Genomic DNA, 16,389 nt, shown 5'->3' on the forward strand with positions numbered 1-16,389 from the left:
GAGAGGAGGCATACTCAAGAAGCCTCATTCATCAGGATCTGATTTAGGTGTTGAAATTCTGTACCTCAAGCCTAAACCTAATGCAGTAATAGCATGAGACTAAAGATCTTGGAAGTGAAGTAAGTATATTTTGCATGTGGGAGGAACATGAATTACTTGGAGCTAAAGATAATCTGTGGTAACTAATAAAATATGACCCCAATGAACAACACCTTCCAAGACTCATGCCCTTATGCAGTCCCTACCATATGAAATCAGGGATGAGCCTGAGATTTGCTTTAACTAACAGAACGCAGCAGAAGTGACTCTGTGCTAGTCTGAAGCCTAGGTCTTTGAGTACCTGAAGCTTCTGTTTTTGTATATTGGAAGTCACGAGCTGCCACATAAGAAGTTCAGCTGTTCTGTTAGAAAGACCACATAGGGAGACCACATGAAGAGGTGGAATAGAGAGGGAGATGCATAATCCCTATGTCTAAGATTACAAGAAGGGAGGGAAGGAGGGAGGGAAAGAGATATCAAATTAGGTGTCCCTACACCCCAACTGACTTACAGCTGTTCTCATCAAGGTGTTAGATATGTAAGTGAGCTATCATGAGTGTTTCAGCCAAATAGAGTTCCTAGATGACTACAGGATGAGCCAACATCAAGGAGAGCAAAACAATTGCCCAGCCAAGCACATTCAACCCACAGAATCTTGGGAGATAATAAAATAGTTATTTTAAGCCACTAAGTTTTGGAGTGGTTTGTTATTCAGCAACAAATAGCTCAATTATCAAATGAAAAGTAACTATTTTAGAAGTCAGACTTAAAGAAATTAAAAGGCAAACTGCAAGCTATGAAAAAATATGTGTTATGAATATACAAGTGGTTGATATCCATAGAATAAAAGAGCTCATTATAAAACCTTAACATCACCAAGTACGCAACAGAAAAAATGGACAAAGGACATGATCTGTCTACTTGTAAGGGAAATCGAAATGGCTAATAACATAAGAAAGTTTTAGTCATTATTTACAAGACCATTAATACTCAAATATCACCGATGAGAATGTAAAGTGATACAATCTTTCTGGAGAACAATCTGTCAACATGCCATTTCTATGAATATATGAGGAGATAATCACAGATCCAAATAAATAGTTAAGTAAAAAGACACTAATTTCAAACTTAATGTTCAATGATATGGAAATTGTTTAAAAGAATTATTGAATATCTATATTTGAAGGTATTCTGCATCTTGTAGATTTTTGAGAAAATTCAGTTAACATGCTTATAATATAATGTTATAAAAAGCACAATATAAAATTATATATAAATGTATGTTTTATCCAAGTTTTTAAAAATAAATAAAAGGTATATGTATATTTGCATAACAAAGGCTAAAAGGAAACAAAATTCTTAAATAAGGCAGTAGAATTATAACTACTTTTATCTTTTTTTATATTTCTTTTTTCTAAATTTTCTATAATGACTGTATTACTTACACATTCAGTTAAAAACAAGAATGTTACTCTTTTTCAGTAAGATTGGTTAGGTTATTGGGCTAGGTAATTAAGAATAATTCCCCAACTAGAGGTATTTAATAAAATTGTATCTTTGAAATTTGAAGGGAATTTAGAAATGACCTAGTATGATCCACCATTCAATAGATGAGGAAATAGGCCTAGAGATTTAGGTGCCCACACTTGTTGAAGTATTATATTTAGAGGCAGAACCTAACTCAGAACTCAGACTGTTTACCCACTGACCAGTACATATTTTTACATTGCTTTATGAGCTACCTATAATAGTAATTTCAATAAGATGTAAAGACCTAAATAGAATAAGTGTCACTTTGAGAATGGCTTTATACCCTGATGTAACTTTAAATTTACATTCAGATAATTCTTATTTTAAACTATAAAATTATTTATAACAGGGAGGGCATATGCTATTTCCTATTATATAATGGTTTTATTAAAAGCTTCCACTGAAATAACTTCCCAGGCTTTTAAATTTTCTTTGAATTTTCATTTTGTTATTGTTTTTACATTTTCGGCTGAATTTTACAACAACCTATGAGACTGGTTTGTATTACTGATATCTCTGATCACTTTGTTTTTCCTTTAAGAGTTTCCCCCCTTACTTAATGAGTATAAACAGGGCAGGAATGTTTAATATACTTAGATACGCTTTCACTTGGAAACATGTGAATGCATTTTCAATTTATTTGTATTTAATTTGTTTTTTTTTAATGAATTGTTTTGTTTTTCCTAGTCTTATACTTCTGAGGGTAGATACTTTAGTTCAAGGTCTTCCTTTGAATCTTGGCTTTGAAAACTGCTTTTTGATTTTGAATCCGGGAAAACTGAGCTTGTGCTCTTCCTTCTAGCTAAGCGTAGACTGTTAATTTGCCACCTAATTTTTGTTAGAGATGAATCTAAGTTTCTCCTCTTTATCCCACCTGGACTTATAGGGATGCTTTTCAACATTACCTCTGATGCAGATGAGTCTGTCTTTATAAGGCTTGGATAGTTATCTTTTAATTTTACTTCTGGATGAAAGAGCATATTATTCATTTTTCTGTCTGGCACTGCTTCTGATTGGTATTCCTCTAAAAGTGGTACTTCTTTGTCTTCTGTTATTATCAGGCTAGGAATCGTGAGCCCTGGAGTAGCTCTTTGTTTTGTTGATTCATCACTTTTAGGAGCAACAACATTTATATTATCTTGATTCGACTGGTTCAGAGTTGGTAGAGTCAGGCCTTTCTCATCATCATTATCCAGTAACTAGAAAATATATCAATAAAACAAACTACCAATTAATCATTACTGACTAGAAAATACTTAAAACTAACAAAACTGGACTTAAAATCCTCTATACCCTTATCCTTTCTCATAAGTTACCATCAATATTTCTAAATTATTACATTACTTATTAAAAGAGTTAAGAAATTCTCTGCTTGCCTAAAACCATGGACTATAGGATATTATCCATAAAAATGATCATGCTGCTTTATAAATCCGTGGTTCTGGTACATTTAGATTTTATAAATCAGCAACATCTCAAAATAGAAAATTGAGGGGTTACTGTTATATTATCACCAATATATCATAAAATAAGAGTATCATTTTACTTAAATAAATCATGCAATTGTTCAGATATTGCCATAACAAAAATAACCATAATAACCTGAATAACTGCTTGAGCTCTTTTTCCTTTCCATAAATATTTCTCCATTTGTAAATATTTCATCCCTTTATAAAATGGTAACTATTAGAAGTCCTCTTCCAAGTTCCCTTACCTCACTTGGAATAGTTTCAGCTCCCTCCTTTGTAAGAGAGATATCTATTAATAAATTAATAGAAGTATTTTATTATATATAAAACAATAAGCACATTATTTATATGTATGTACACTAATAAAATATTATTATAGTTTTTATCACCAAGAACAAATAACAATTTAAATCAAAGCAGCTACTCAAACATAAACACTATTTAGCAAAGCAGACTGAGGAGTCTCTGGGAAGATGGGGGAGTGGTAAATGCACAAGTGTGGAAATAAAATGAAAACGTAAAGTGGTAAGATTTCATATCCATTGATATAAGACATAAAAACAAGTATACAGTATATTTTATTAAAATAAGATGAAATAAATCCCAGATGGTCAGCGATAGGGTTGGGATTAGAAAAAGAGAGTAAAATAAAGTTTATGTAACCAGTGAAAAAAGGACAATTCGAGAGAGATTGACTGAAGCACTTGTAAAATATCCCTAGAAATATAAAGAATGCATACTTAGCAAGTAGAAAAGAAAAACATAAAAAGGAGAAAGGGGAATCAAGAATTGAGATACAAAGAAATGCATAAGTCTAGTAAAAGCATTTATATGGTAACCACTAGCTGCATGACTGTGGTCAGCTCATTTCTCTGAGCCTTGATTTTCTCATATGTAAAGTAGGATAATGATAGCATATGTTATAGATATGATACAAGTATATATAAGATGTAAGCGGCAATATGGTTAAATGCTTGAGCTCTTGGGTCAAATAGTTTCAAATTCAACCTCTATCATTTAATGGCTGTGTGACCTCTGATTGGTTTGATCCTCAGTTTTCTCATCTGTGAAAATGTGGATTAATAGTAATAATGCCTTCAATTGATTACTGTGAGGACTGATTTATATAACCCAAGCAAAGTGCCTGGAACACTGTGATCAATAAATTTTAACTATACTATTGGAAGCTTTAGAAATACCAATAGGAAAGAAGCTACTAGATGATCCAATGGGACTTGAAATAAACTCTTTAGGTAAGTGGGAAAAAGTAAATTAAAAAAGGAAAAGGTGGCCATCACCAGTGAGTGAGAGAGGTTAAGCTCCTGTCTTCAACAGTGATATCGAAGAGGGAAACATGATTCTCCTACACCTAACACTTGAATGTTTCAGGTGAAGGGTGGGCTAAAGATGCAATAGCTCTGCTAGCCTGGTTGATTCTCAGAGGTTAGGAAAGGAATATATCAAAGCCTTTGGTAGCCAGGGAAGTAGAAAAGGAAACTGTGGTAAAAGTCTTATCACAATAAATCATTATTCCATATCTTCAGAATCCAAGAGTTTAAAGATATAGTATTATGCATCTATTTGAACTTACTTTTAAATGACTCTTTTAACAGAATAATTTTTTTTAAAGATTGCATGAACAGTAGTTAACTTAATTTCCTGTCTCTCTCTCTCTCCTCCCCCTACACACACACACACACACACACACACACACACACACACACACACACACACAGACACCCTCCATGTTAAAGAGACAAATAGCTTTACTTAACAATGTTTAACAAAAACACCTTTTCATAGATCATGGTTAATATTTAACTTTTTCCTTGTCCTTAAAGGAGTAAAGGAGCATTAAAAAATAACTCTGAATTAGGTCTAAGTCTTTTCTTTGGAGTGTTATAAAATAAATACTATATACCAAAACTATAACGAAATGCATCCCTAACCAAAAAAAAAAAAAGAAATCCACTTAAAGCAAATGACTAATTTTCTGTTTGTTATGTAACCACCCTGTTTTTAATTATCTTAATAATAAATACAAAAATAAATTAGTTCCTTAACCTGATGTTACAATATCTTCAGGCTTCTTTTCAAATTGGCTTTCAAGTACCTCATTGGTATTACTTCCCTAGAAGCAAACACATAAAAAAAGAAAGAAATATAGTATTGAAGAAATGTTTAAAGAACTAAAACATAACTTCTAATACATTTTTTTAATTTATAGAAGACAACAAAGATATGGGTTTGTGAGAAAAGCAAATCAAACAGCTCTATTTTACAGAAAGTTACATCCAGGGAAAGGATATCCAAGAATTGATAGGGTATTTGAATGATGAATGTACGAGAGAATAGGATTACTAGATAAATCATAATGTAACTTCAAGGAATATAAGAGGAGATACCCCCAGGAAACAGATTAGTTTTCTATTGGAATATGTCATGGCCTATGAGTTAAATGGTGTGGCTCTTTACAAAATTCCAAGAAGAATTATAAGGTAGAGTGATTACTGGCTCTTATAAAATACTGATCTTTCAATAAGAACCCAAAGTCCATAATCCCTTTAATGAAGAACCTGCAAAAATTTACCCTAAACTACCAATTCTGTACTAGCAAATGTTAATCAATTTATCCTATAGCAGCATAACTTGGCCCAATTATCGCAGAGGCATTGGAAATTATTAATATATCAATATATCTACGATTTCAAGGCTATGATCTTAGTCAATGTTTTATCTACCCAGTGAAATCCATATGAATCCTTTATTTCCAGGTCAAAATGTATAGGTTAGATTGCATTTCTACATATTTAAACCTTACTTATATATCTGATTAGGGTCTAGCATCTAAAATATACAAAGAACTCTTATATTAATAACTCAACAATAAAAATACAAATAACCCAATTAAAGAATCAACAAAGGATTTGAATAAGCATTTATCTAAAGAAGATATACAAATGGCCAGTAAGCACATGATAAGATGCTCACATCATTGGTCATTAGAGAAATGCAAACCAAACCACTTCAAACCCACTAGCATGGCTATATTTTTTTTTAAAAAAAGGAAAATAACAAGTGGTAGAGAAGATGTGGGACCCTCATACATTGCTGGTTGAACGTAAAATTGTGCAGCTGCTATTGAAAACAATTTGGCAATTCCTAAAAAAGTTAAACAGGGAATTACTATATGATCCAGCAATTCCACTCCTAGGTATATACATCCCAAAATTAAAAACATGCTCATATAAAAACCTGCACATGAATGTTCATAGCATTATTCATAATAGGTACAAAGTGAAAACACCCCAAGTGTCTATCAACTGATGAATGGATAAATAAAATGTGGCATATCTACAGACTGGAATATTTGGCAATAAAAAGAAATGAAGTATTGGGCTGGCCGAGTGGCTCAGTTGGTTAAGAGCTTGCTCAAGAGTGCAAGTTCTGAGCAACAGCGTTGCCGGTTTGATTCCCACATGGGCCAGTGAGCTGTGCCCGAGCTGAGCTGCTGCTGAGCTGCCAACAGGTGGCAGGACGGCTCAGCTGGTGAGAGCACATGCTCCTAACAATGAAGTTGCCTGTTTGAGATGGTGGCTACACCCACCCACAACTAAAGACTGAATTCGGCACCTTGGGCTGAGCTGCTGCTTTGGTGGCTCAGGGGATAGAGCGTGCACTCTTAACAACAAGGCTACGGGTTCGACTCCTGCATGGGATGGTGGCTACGCCCATCCGCAACTAATTGAACACAACACCTTGAGCTGAGCGGCGCGACTGGACTTGGAGCTGAATTTGCTGCACCCTCCACAACTAAGATCGAAGGACAACAACTTGGTTGTTCCCCTTCCCCAATTCCCCAATTTTTTTTTTAAAGAAAGAAATGAAGTATTGATACATGCTATAACAAGGATGAACCTTGAAAACATTATGTTAAGTGAAAGAAGCAAGTCACAAAGGACCATATATTGCATGATTTCATTTATATTAAATGTCTAGAAAAAGCAAATCTATAGAGACAAAAAGTAGATTCATTATTGCCTAGGGCTAGAGGGGAATGGGGATTTGAAGGGTATAGCCTAAAGGGTTTCTTTTGGAGGTAATGAGAATGTTCTAAAATTAATTGTAGCAATGGGCACACTACTCTGAATGTACTAAGAACCACTGAATTGAACACTTTAAATGGGTAAATTGTATGGTATATAAATTATATCTCAACAAAGTGTTAAAAAGTAAACCTTATAAATTATTAATCAATATTTATTGAATGTCACATTATCAAAATAGTGAAGTGCATGAGCCATGAAAACATTTTACATATCAAGAACATAAGTAATACGTGATTATCATTTTTAATTATTATAAGCTTTTTTTAGTAAGAAGCATTAAAATCTATATTTGGGAGAATGTATTATGTTAATTACCTTTGGTTGATTATATTCCAATTTTGGGTTAAGAATTCTTTCTAAATATGTAGCTTTTTCTCCCCATGTACTCAAATCTCTATATTCTTTTTTCATTTTTACCAACCTAAAGAAAGAAATCATAGAGTTAAAGTTCTAAAAAGCAAGTGACAAAAGAATATATATGGTAGATTCACAAAAGAATGCATACAGTATGATCCATTTTTACAAGTTTTAAAAGAGGCAAAACAACAATATATTTTTTAAGGATACAGTCAAAGGAAAATAAATGATTAAATAAAAAAACAGGGTAGTAGTTACCTGGGGAGGGCTGGGAAGAGGGGTGTAATCTTATAAGGATACACAAAACACATTTCTAATATTGGGGATATTGTATTTCTTAACCTGAATTGTAAATATCTAGGCAATCGTCTTATCTTTATTTAAGCTATACATACATGTTTTAGAAATTATTCAATATATATTGGTCTCATTACTTAAACTATATATACATATTTTATAAATTATTCAATATACATATGATATCTTAAACAGTAAAACAAATGAAAAAAATAGGGATTTAGCTTCTAATCCAAGAAATAAGCTTCTAATCCAAAAGGCTTTAATAATCTAAATATATAACTAAGAAGAATTAAATGGAAAAGAGGGAATGTTTCCTAATTCATTTTATGAGGATACTATGGTATGAACTTGGTATAAAACCCTAATAAGAACATTACAAAAAAAGGAAAACTAGTCTAATCTCATTCATAAAAATAGATGCAAATGTTACAAATAACATAATTTTAGTATAAAAAGTTCAATATTATACAGATAATGTACCATGAACAAACTTATCCTAGGAATACAAGGATATTTTGACATTAACATTAGAAAACATAATTTAAATACAATTTAATTGATTTAAAGAGAAAAAGCATTTGGCAAAATCCAACATCCATTCATGGTTACAATAAAAAATTCTTAGAAAACTAGGAACAGAATGAAAGAATTTACTGAAGCTGGTATAGGATGATATCTACCAAAAAACCTATATAAATAATGTTCTTGACTGTTAAATGCTGGAAGCATTGTCTTTAAAAATCATAAATGAAACAAAGATATCCACCCTTGACATTTATATCACACATTGACTGGGGCTTCTAGCTATTATAGTAAGACAAAAAAAAATAAATAAAAAAAAATTAAAGAGTAAAAGTTAGGAATAAAGACACAAAATTGTTATTTGTAGATGATATAATTGTTTAAATAAATTCCCCCAAAGGTAAATTATTGTAAGTATGAAAGTTTAGCCAAAGAGAGAAATTCTAAGAAGATAATGGCAGCAGGGGTAGCACAGTTTTTGAATCTTCCAAAATATCTACATAAAAATATTCAGAGTATCTAGGTAGCAAACCCAAAAACTTATGGGCAACATTTACAACAAAATCATGTCACAAGGTATCCCTGTGAACCCCCAAACATATGTTGTACATAGGACCTTCATAGTATCAATGTATATATGGGAGAAAGCAACTGGCATAAAATGGGCAACCGATAAACCTGAGAATTAGAGAACCCCAAATAGCCCACAGGTAGTCACAGGGCAGCACAGCTGGCCAATTTAAGAATAGCAGTTGAAACTGGGAGGGTTTTGCTCAGTTAAAAAAAGTGGGTAAATACAAAGGATTCATGGTAAGAGCTAAAAGGACTGAAACAGTGTAACCACTGTGAATGCTCAAAGCTGACCAGCCAGGTCTCTATTCTAGTATAGGGCCCAAGATAATCTTATAAATCATGTCATTATTATTATTATTTTTTTTTTTAGATTTTTTTTATTGGGGAATTGGGGGAAGGGGAACAGACAAGTTGCTGTCTTTTTGTTCTTCAGTCTAGTTGTGGAGGACGTTGCTTCACTGGCCCAAGTTGGCACCATCATTGCGCTCTCCCTGGGCAAGGCAGATCAGTCGCCAGCTTCTGGACGGCCGTTCACTGCAGCTGCTGGCCACTCACGCTGGCTGCTGGCTGCTGGCTACACACGGTAGCCCATGGCAACCCACTGCCACAGGGGCTGCAGCCTACGTGTTGCCGGCGACTCACGGCAGCCCGGCTCCAGGTTGAGCTGTTGTTCAGCATCTTAGCTGTAGAGGGCAGTGTCACTGGCCCTCATATGTGGGATCCGAACCGGGGCCCTCTGGCGTCCCAAGCCAGTTCTTAACCATCGCGCCACTCGGCCGGCCCTCATGTCATTATTTTTTAAACACCAAATGAAAATATCAGAAGTGGGAGCTCTGTGAAGCTAGGAAAGCTTTCTAAACCAAGTCTTCTATTAAAAAAACTCAAGAAACCAATTTCATATAAAACTGAGCAACAGAGAGCTATCAGGGCCAAATTCCAAAGTATTTATAAAAATAAAGAGAATAGGAGCAGGATAACATCCCTACATTATGAAAGCATAAAACAAAGATACATGTGATCCAGTAGCAGAGGAGGAAGACGATTCTGTGGGACCCATTCTGCTAGGAAGAAGGCGGTCACATGGTGCTGCTACTCAACATAAAGCAGAGCAGCAACCACCGCTGTCACTGTGAGCCAGACACATCACAGTTCTGCAGGTGGAGCTTGGGGAGACACTTGGTTTGAATGGAGAACTAATTATAAGAATCCAGTTGTTTTATTAAGCCTAGATATTAGAGAAATTTGCAGATTCCAGTCCAAGACAGTGAGAAGGCTCCTGAACTCACCTCCTCCCATAGACACACCAAATCTACAGCTAAAAAGGGACAATTCCCTGAAAGAAATCCAGAAACTAGCTAAGCAACTCCAATACATTGGGCAAATGAGAAAATACCCACATGAAAATGGGTAAAGATTGAGACACACTCTCACCATAAACTTCACCCCGGCACAGCACCACACAATTGGGAAAGAATTCTCAAACCCCAGCATCTCCCTGAGAAGAAAAAGGTTTAGATCCCCCCACTGAGTGCCCCAACTTTCAAGATTCTCACCTGAGGGACAGACCACCCAAATACCTAGCTCTGAAAGCTAACACAGCTTGCAAACATGTGATCCACAAGGCTATAACAAAAAAGAAATAGTTCTTAAAGAGCTCAGTAGGACTTTCCACGGCTTTCCGCCCAGGGGGTGGGGTGTGGGTGTGGGGGGGTCAAGCTTCTAATTCAGCATGCACCTAGGAGCTGACTGCAATCTTCCCTAGAAGCTAGGGAAGCCAGCAGACACATCTCTACCTTCTCCCTCTAGCTCAATCCAAATCACCAGTAGAATCTCCCTGGAACGAGATTGTACACACATCTGGCGCCCCAGATTTTGTGGCTGCCACTGAAGGAATAGGCCCCTGGATTGCCTGGCTGTCATAGGCAGTGGGGCTTACATTTACCAGTCCCACAGGACTGCAGCACACAAAGAAGCAGTTCTTAATGGGTGCAGGAGAATTCCCAGTTCCGTGGGATATACCCAGGCTCAGCACAAAGGAAACAGGCAAAAAAAGCCCATCTTCCTGGAAGAGCTTTAACTACATACTTTCCCAGTAGCTGCCTTAGTGTCCAGCTTCCAATCAATCTGAATCTAGGTGCTGACAGAGAGCCTCCCTTTTGGGAGACTAACAGGTCTTGACACACCCCCAACTACTTACTGGGAGCCACTAAGAACAAAGAAGGTGGCTTCAAGAATCACAAAGGGGCCAGCGGAGCAGCTCAGTTTGTTAAGAACACAAGCTCTGAGCAACAGGGTCACCAGTTCGATTCCCACATGGGCCAGTGAGCTGCACCTGAGCTGAGCTGCCGACGGGTGGCTGGATGGTGACTGGACTTGGAGCTGAGCTAGCTGCACCCTCCACAACTAAGATTGAAGGACAACAACTTGGCTGTTCCCCTTCCCCAATTCCCCAATAAAATCTTAAAAAAAAAAAAAAGGATCACAAAGGTTTGAGAACAACTAAGAGTTTGGGCTGAGCCAATCGATAAAGTTCATTTCCTACAGGAGACTGCTCCATCAAGAGCAGGAGAGGTGGCTGTTTTATCCAAGCCTCAGAAACCAACAGAGTCAAGGAAAATGAAGAAAGAGAACAAGTTCCAAACAAAACAACAAGATAAAGCTCCAGAAACGGAACTTAACTAAACAGAGATAAGTGATTTACCTGATAAAGAGTTCAAAATAATGGTCATAAAGATGCTCATAGAGGTCAGGAGAAAAATGCATGAACAAAGTGAGAATTTCAAAAGGATGAAAATATAAGAAAGTGCCAAACAGAAATCACAGAACTACAGAATACAATAACTGAACTGAAAAATTCAATAGAGTGAGTGGTTCAAGAGCAGACTAGGTTTACTATTTGGAACTGCTGAAAAGGCTACATGAAAAAGTTAGACGACCTGAACTTTTCACCAACAATTTATGGCTCTTGCATCATGACAATGCACCAGCTCACACAGCACTGTCTGGGAGGGAGTTTTCAGCCAGTAAACAAATAACTGTATTGGAACACCCTCCCTATTCTCCTCATCTTGCCCCCAATGACTTCTTTTTTTACCCAAAGATACAGGAAATATTGAAAGGAAGACATTTTGATGACATTTAGGACATCAAGGGTAATACTATGACAGCTCTGATGGCCATTCCAGAATAAGAGTTCCAAAATTGCTTTGAAGGGTGGACTAGGTGCTGGCATCAGTGCATAGCTTCCCAAGGGGAGTACTTCCAAGGTGACTGTAGTGATATTAAGCAATGAGGTATGCAGCACTTTTTCTAGGATGAGTTCACAAACTTAATTGTCCGACCTCGTAGATCATGTGTTAGGCCACAATACAAGTCTTTAACAAATTTAAGAAGACTGGAATAATATTAAGCATCGTTTCTGACCACAATGCTATAAAACTAGAAATCAACTGTAAGAGGAAACTGGAAATTTCACAAATATGTGGAGATTAAACAACATACTACTGAATAATCAGGAGATCAAAGCACTCAAAAGGAAAATAAAAAATATCTTGAGACAAATTAATATGGAAATAAAACATACTTTCTCTTGTTAAATAATTTCAATCTAAAATGGAACTTGAGGATGTCAAATGGAAAATCTCATGCATATGCCCTCAGAAAAACAAAACTTAAGGACTGAAAATTGATTTCCCATAAATTATCAGCAAACTGAAAATACTGGAATTTTCTTAAATGATAGGGAATTGGTCAGGCCTCATATCAGCCTTGGGAAGTTTTCCTTATGGTTTCCAGATCATGAACAAGAAATGACCCAAGTCCAGTTGGTCTTGCAAAATGAGCTGAATTGAGCTTTGTTTGTATGACTGGCTACTGGTTTTGTCTGCTTGGGGAATTTTCAAAGCTGGTATCCATTTATTTTTTATTTTAAGACTCCAAATGAACTTTCCTCCCTTTACATTCCTTGCCTGTAAATACAGCCTACCCTAAGCCCTCAGCGGACTTGTCTGTAGCTTGTTACAATTTACATGTCCTGAATTGCAATTCCTCTGCTATTCATGAATAATCTCATCTTTTTGACAATTTTCAGATTGCCCCTGTTTACCTCTTTATTCAGATTGATGCTACCTTATAAATGAGTTCTCACCTCTTTTCTGCCATAGCACTGACTTTTAAAGACAAGTGCCTAAATATGATAACCAAAACTCAGGAATAACTTCTGAACCTGTGAAATATCACCATGATGAAAAGATTCTGGGCCAATACCAAGCCCATGTCTCAAAGGAAAAAATTAATATATAAATAACACATGAATAAGATTTTAAAATGTTGTTTTTTACCTTTCCCGAGGTTGTTGCTGAAGTTTTGTAAATCGCACTACAGGAGGCTCGTGGGACTGGGACGCTGAAATTGGCATCCCAACAGTAACGTTCAGGTCTGGGGATAAGAATGCTGGATATTCTACTGTCTGTGGTATAATAACATTTCTGCAAAATGGTAATAAAGTTAAATATTGAAATTGTACAAAAGTACACTTCTAAAACCCGTGGTAGCTATCACTTTGGAATCATTCTCTTTTTTTTACACTGTAAGTTCACCTATCCACCTTGGACAACCAAAGAACAGAGTTAGGAAAGAAGACAGAAGTCAGAAATCCTGAGAGAACTACTCTTTTGAGTACTCTTACTACTAAGATCATGGCGGCAGGGATGGGAAAGGAGATAAGGGTCTCCTTCAGGGCACACATAGATTATTTCCGGTCATTTATGTAATGCTTGAGCTAGGAATTTGAATCCTTGAACTCATCCTTTTATTTTTCAACTTTGTCCAGCAACATTAGGAGTATCCAGCCAACATCATCATTATATTCATTAGTTTGACAAAAATGTTTGAAAGTTTCATATACACAGTCATCCAGGTCTTTGCTCCTTATCAATGGTTAATTAGGAGTACCCAATGGTGATATTTGGCATATCTCTATTGCCAGATTATGCCATGGACTATCAGTGCTCTTTTTTACTACTGGAAATGGAGTCATTAGAGTTTTTAAATCCAATTGGATTAAAGAGCCAATTCCAGAAAGAACAGAACAAATTCAAAAAACTCTTCCTTAATATTCTGTTCCTCTAGGCCACTCTCACTATGAAAACCTATATTAGTCAGGGTTGTCCAGAGAAACAGAACCAATAAGATGAGACATTGATTTATTATAGGGAATTGGCTAATTTGATTATGAAGGCTAACAAGTCTCAAGATTTGCAGGATGAACTGGCAAGCTGGAGACCCAGGAGAGTGAATTGTGTAGTTCCATCCTAAGGTCTATAGGCTCGAGATCTAGGAACAGACAATGTTTCTTTCCATTTGGGTCTGAAGGCAGGAAAAAGCCAATGTTCCAGTTCAAAGGCAGTCAGGCAGGAGGAATTCTCTTTCTTGGGGGAAGGTCAGGTTGTTTTGTTCTATTCAAGCCTTCAATTGATTGGATGAAGGCCACCTGCATTAGGGAGTGCAATCTGCTTAAGTCTACTGATTTAAATGTTAATCTCATCCAAAAACACCCTCACAGAAACATTCAGAATAATGTTTAACCAAATATCTGGGTACCCCATGGCCCAGTCAAGTTCACATGTAAAATTACCTGTCACACCCACTAAGCCACTTCCTTAGTTCAGATTGTCATTATCTCTCATGTAGACTAATACAACAGCTTCCTCCAATCCTAAACCCTTTCTGTCCACATTCAATCCTGTTGATATAATCATTATAAAATGTAAGTTGATCATGGTATTTCCCCCACTTAAAGTTCTTCAATGGTTCTACACATATATCTCCTGTGGCACCTCCAAACTTTTCCAATAAAGAACTCTTATGGGTAGAGGACAGTGAAGGTCTCTGGAGGTGTAACTTAATGCAGTTAGACATAAACACATCATGTATTGGAAGTATTTTATCATCTTAAAAATGTATGTAATTTTAAAATTCTATTTCATAACACATAGATGTTAATTTTAATATAACATTTTCCCTCTCAAAAATTTTGAATAAAGTAATACTCCAGAAAGATTGACCATTTTTCCCAGTATCTTTGTTTTACCCTGACACATTCCTGAGTATTCAAAACATAAAATTTACTCACATTTGAGAAGCAAAAACCTATAATAATGATGATGGCGATGATAAAATATTTATTACTTTAGTAAGTGTCTAACAACTAACTAAGCATTTTATAATTTGCTGCCATGTTCTAAGTGCTTTATATACAACTTATTTAATCATCACAGTAACTCAGCTGGGTAGTTATTATTTGCATCCCATCCAACTGATGAAGCACAAAGAGCCTAAGTAACTTGCGCAAGGTCACATGGCTAGTACATGGCAGAGCCAAGGTGTAAGTTCATACAGTCTGGATCTAGAGCCTAAACTCTTAACCACCATACCCTGCTGACTGCTCCAGCTCATCTTCCATTGCTCCCTGCCTTGCTCCTATGCTCTTAGCCACTCACATGTAACTACTCACTGTATTGGTTCTCCAATACAACATAGTCTCTTATGGCTTTTTACATATGTGTCCTCTTTGGAGAATGTGTTTCCTCGCCCTTACAGAGTCAACCCAATGCACTACTGCTCAGTTTTCAAGTTTTACTTCATACACTGTTTCTTTTGTGGAGCCTTTCTTGATAGTACTTTCTTTCTAACTCCCCTAAGAAGTACGAACAGTTCCTTGGCTATGTCCAATAGTTCTTTATGTTTATCTCTAGAGGGCTCATATCCCATTTTGTATTATATATTATATATAGTATTTTTTCAATTTACGTTTGCATTAAACCATAAGCTACTTTAGGGCAGGGACCAGGCCTCATTTATCTGTATTTGCAATGTCTTGAGGGTATAGCATACATTCAATAAATGTTTATTGAATAAATAAATGAATGGATAAGGAAATAACAATCAATAAACATTACTATTTCAACAAATCACCATATCAAATGAACAAAATTTATTTTTAATGATAATACCCAGTGTTGGTAAGACTATTTAGGACAATGAACACTTCAGAATGTAACTTCCCATCCTATACCTAATTCCCTCAGTCCTGTTTAGAAATTTTCCATTTCTTATTCTTAGAACTATAGATTAAATCTCTCTCAGCTGCTCATTTTATTTTGATCTGTTTTAACTGTTGAAATTTCAAGACTGGTTGACATACTATATTTTAAGTTATTTTTTATTTGCTAATGACATATTTTTTACCATAAATAGACTTTTTGCTAAAGATTTAGAAGTAACAATTGAAGTGTATAGAAGTGGGGGTAACGCTACTGTGCTGCAGAACAGAAAACTAAAAACTAGTAGACACTTTATTCTTAAAAGTCCCTCACTTCTTTCTACAAGAGGAATATCCCACTGGCTGACTTTCCTCATCAGACTACCGCTCCCTTCCCTCCTTCAGCCATGAAGTTGGCGCCCTGTCTTTACTTTTGCTTATCTCCACA

The 16,389-nt window shown here is 35.8% G+C and overlaps 1 protein-coding gene across 1 annotated transcript in view; it reads right to left on the bottom strand.

The window, feature by feature from the left end:
• The window catches only part of CATSPERT (catsper channel auxiliary subunit tau), an 87,156-nt gene that overhangs the window by 36,641 nt on the left and 34,126 nt on the right, over positions 1–16,389 (bottom strand). Inside the window, exons 9-13 of the mRNA XM_019635613.1 lie at positions 13,240–13,386; positions 7,463–7,568; positions 5,103–5,169; positions 3,284–3,327; positions 2,262–2,768 (exon numbers count right to left, since the gene is read on the bottom strand). Coding sequence (XP_019491158.1) covers positions 2,262–2,768; positions 3,284–3,327; positions 5,103–5,169; positions 7,463–7,568; positions 13,240–13,386 — 871 coding nt within the window. The remainder of the gene's footprint in view (positions 1–2,261; positions 2,769–3,283; positions 3,328–5,102; positions 5,170–7,462; positions 7,569–13,239; positions 13,387–16,389) is intronic.

This window comes from Hipposideros armiger, unplaced genomic scaffold (assembly GCF_001890085.2).
Source record: "Hipposideros armiger isolate ML-2016 unplaced genomic scaffold, ASM189008v1 scaffold_23, whole genome shotgun sequence".
Lineage (NCBI taxonomy): Eukaryota > Metazoa > Chordata > Mammalia > Chiroptera > Hipposideridae > Hipposideros > Hipposideros armiger.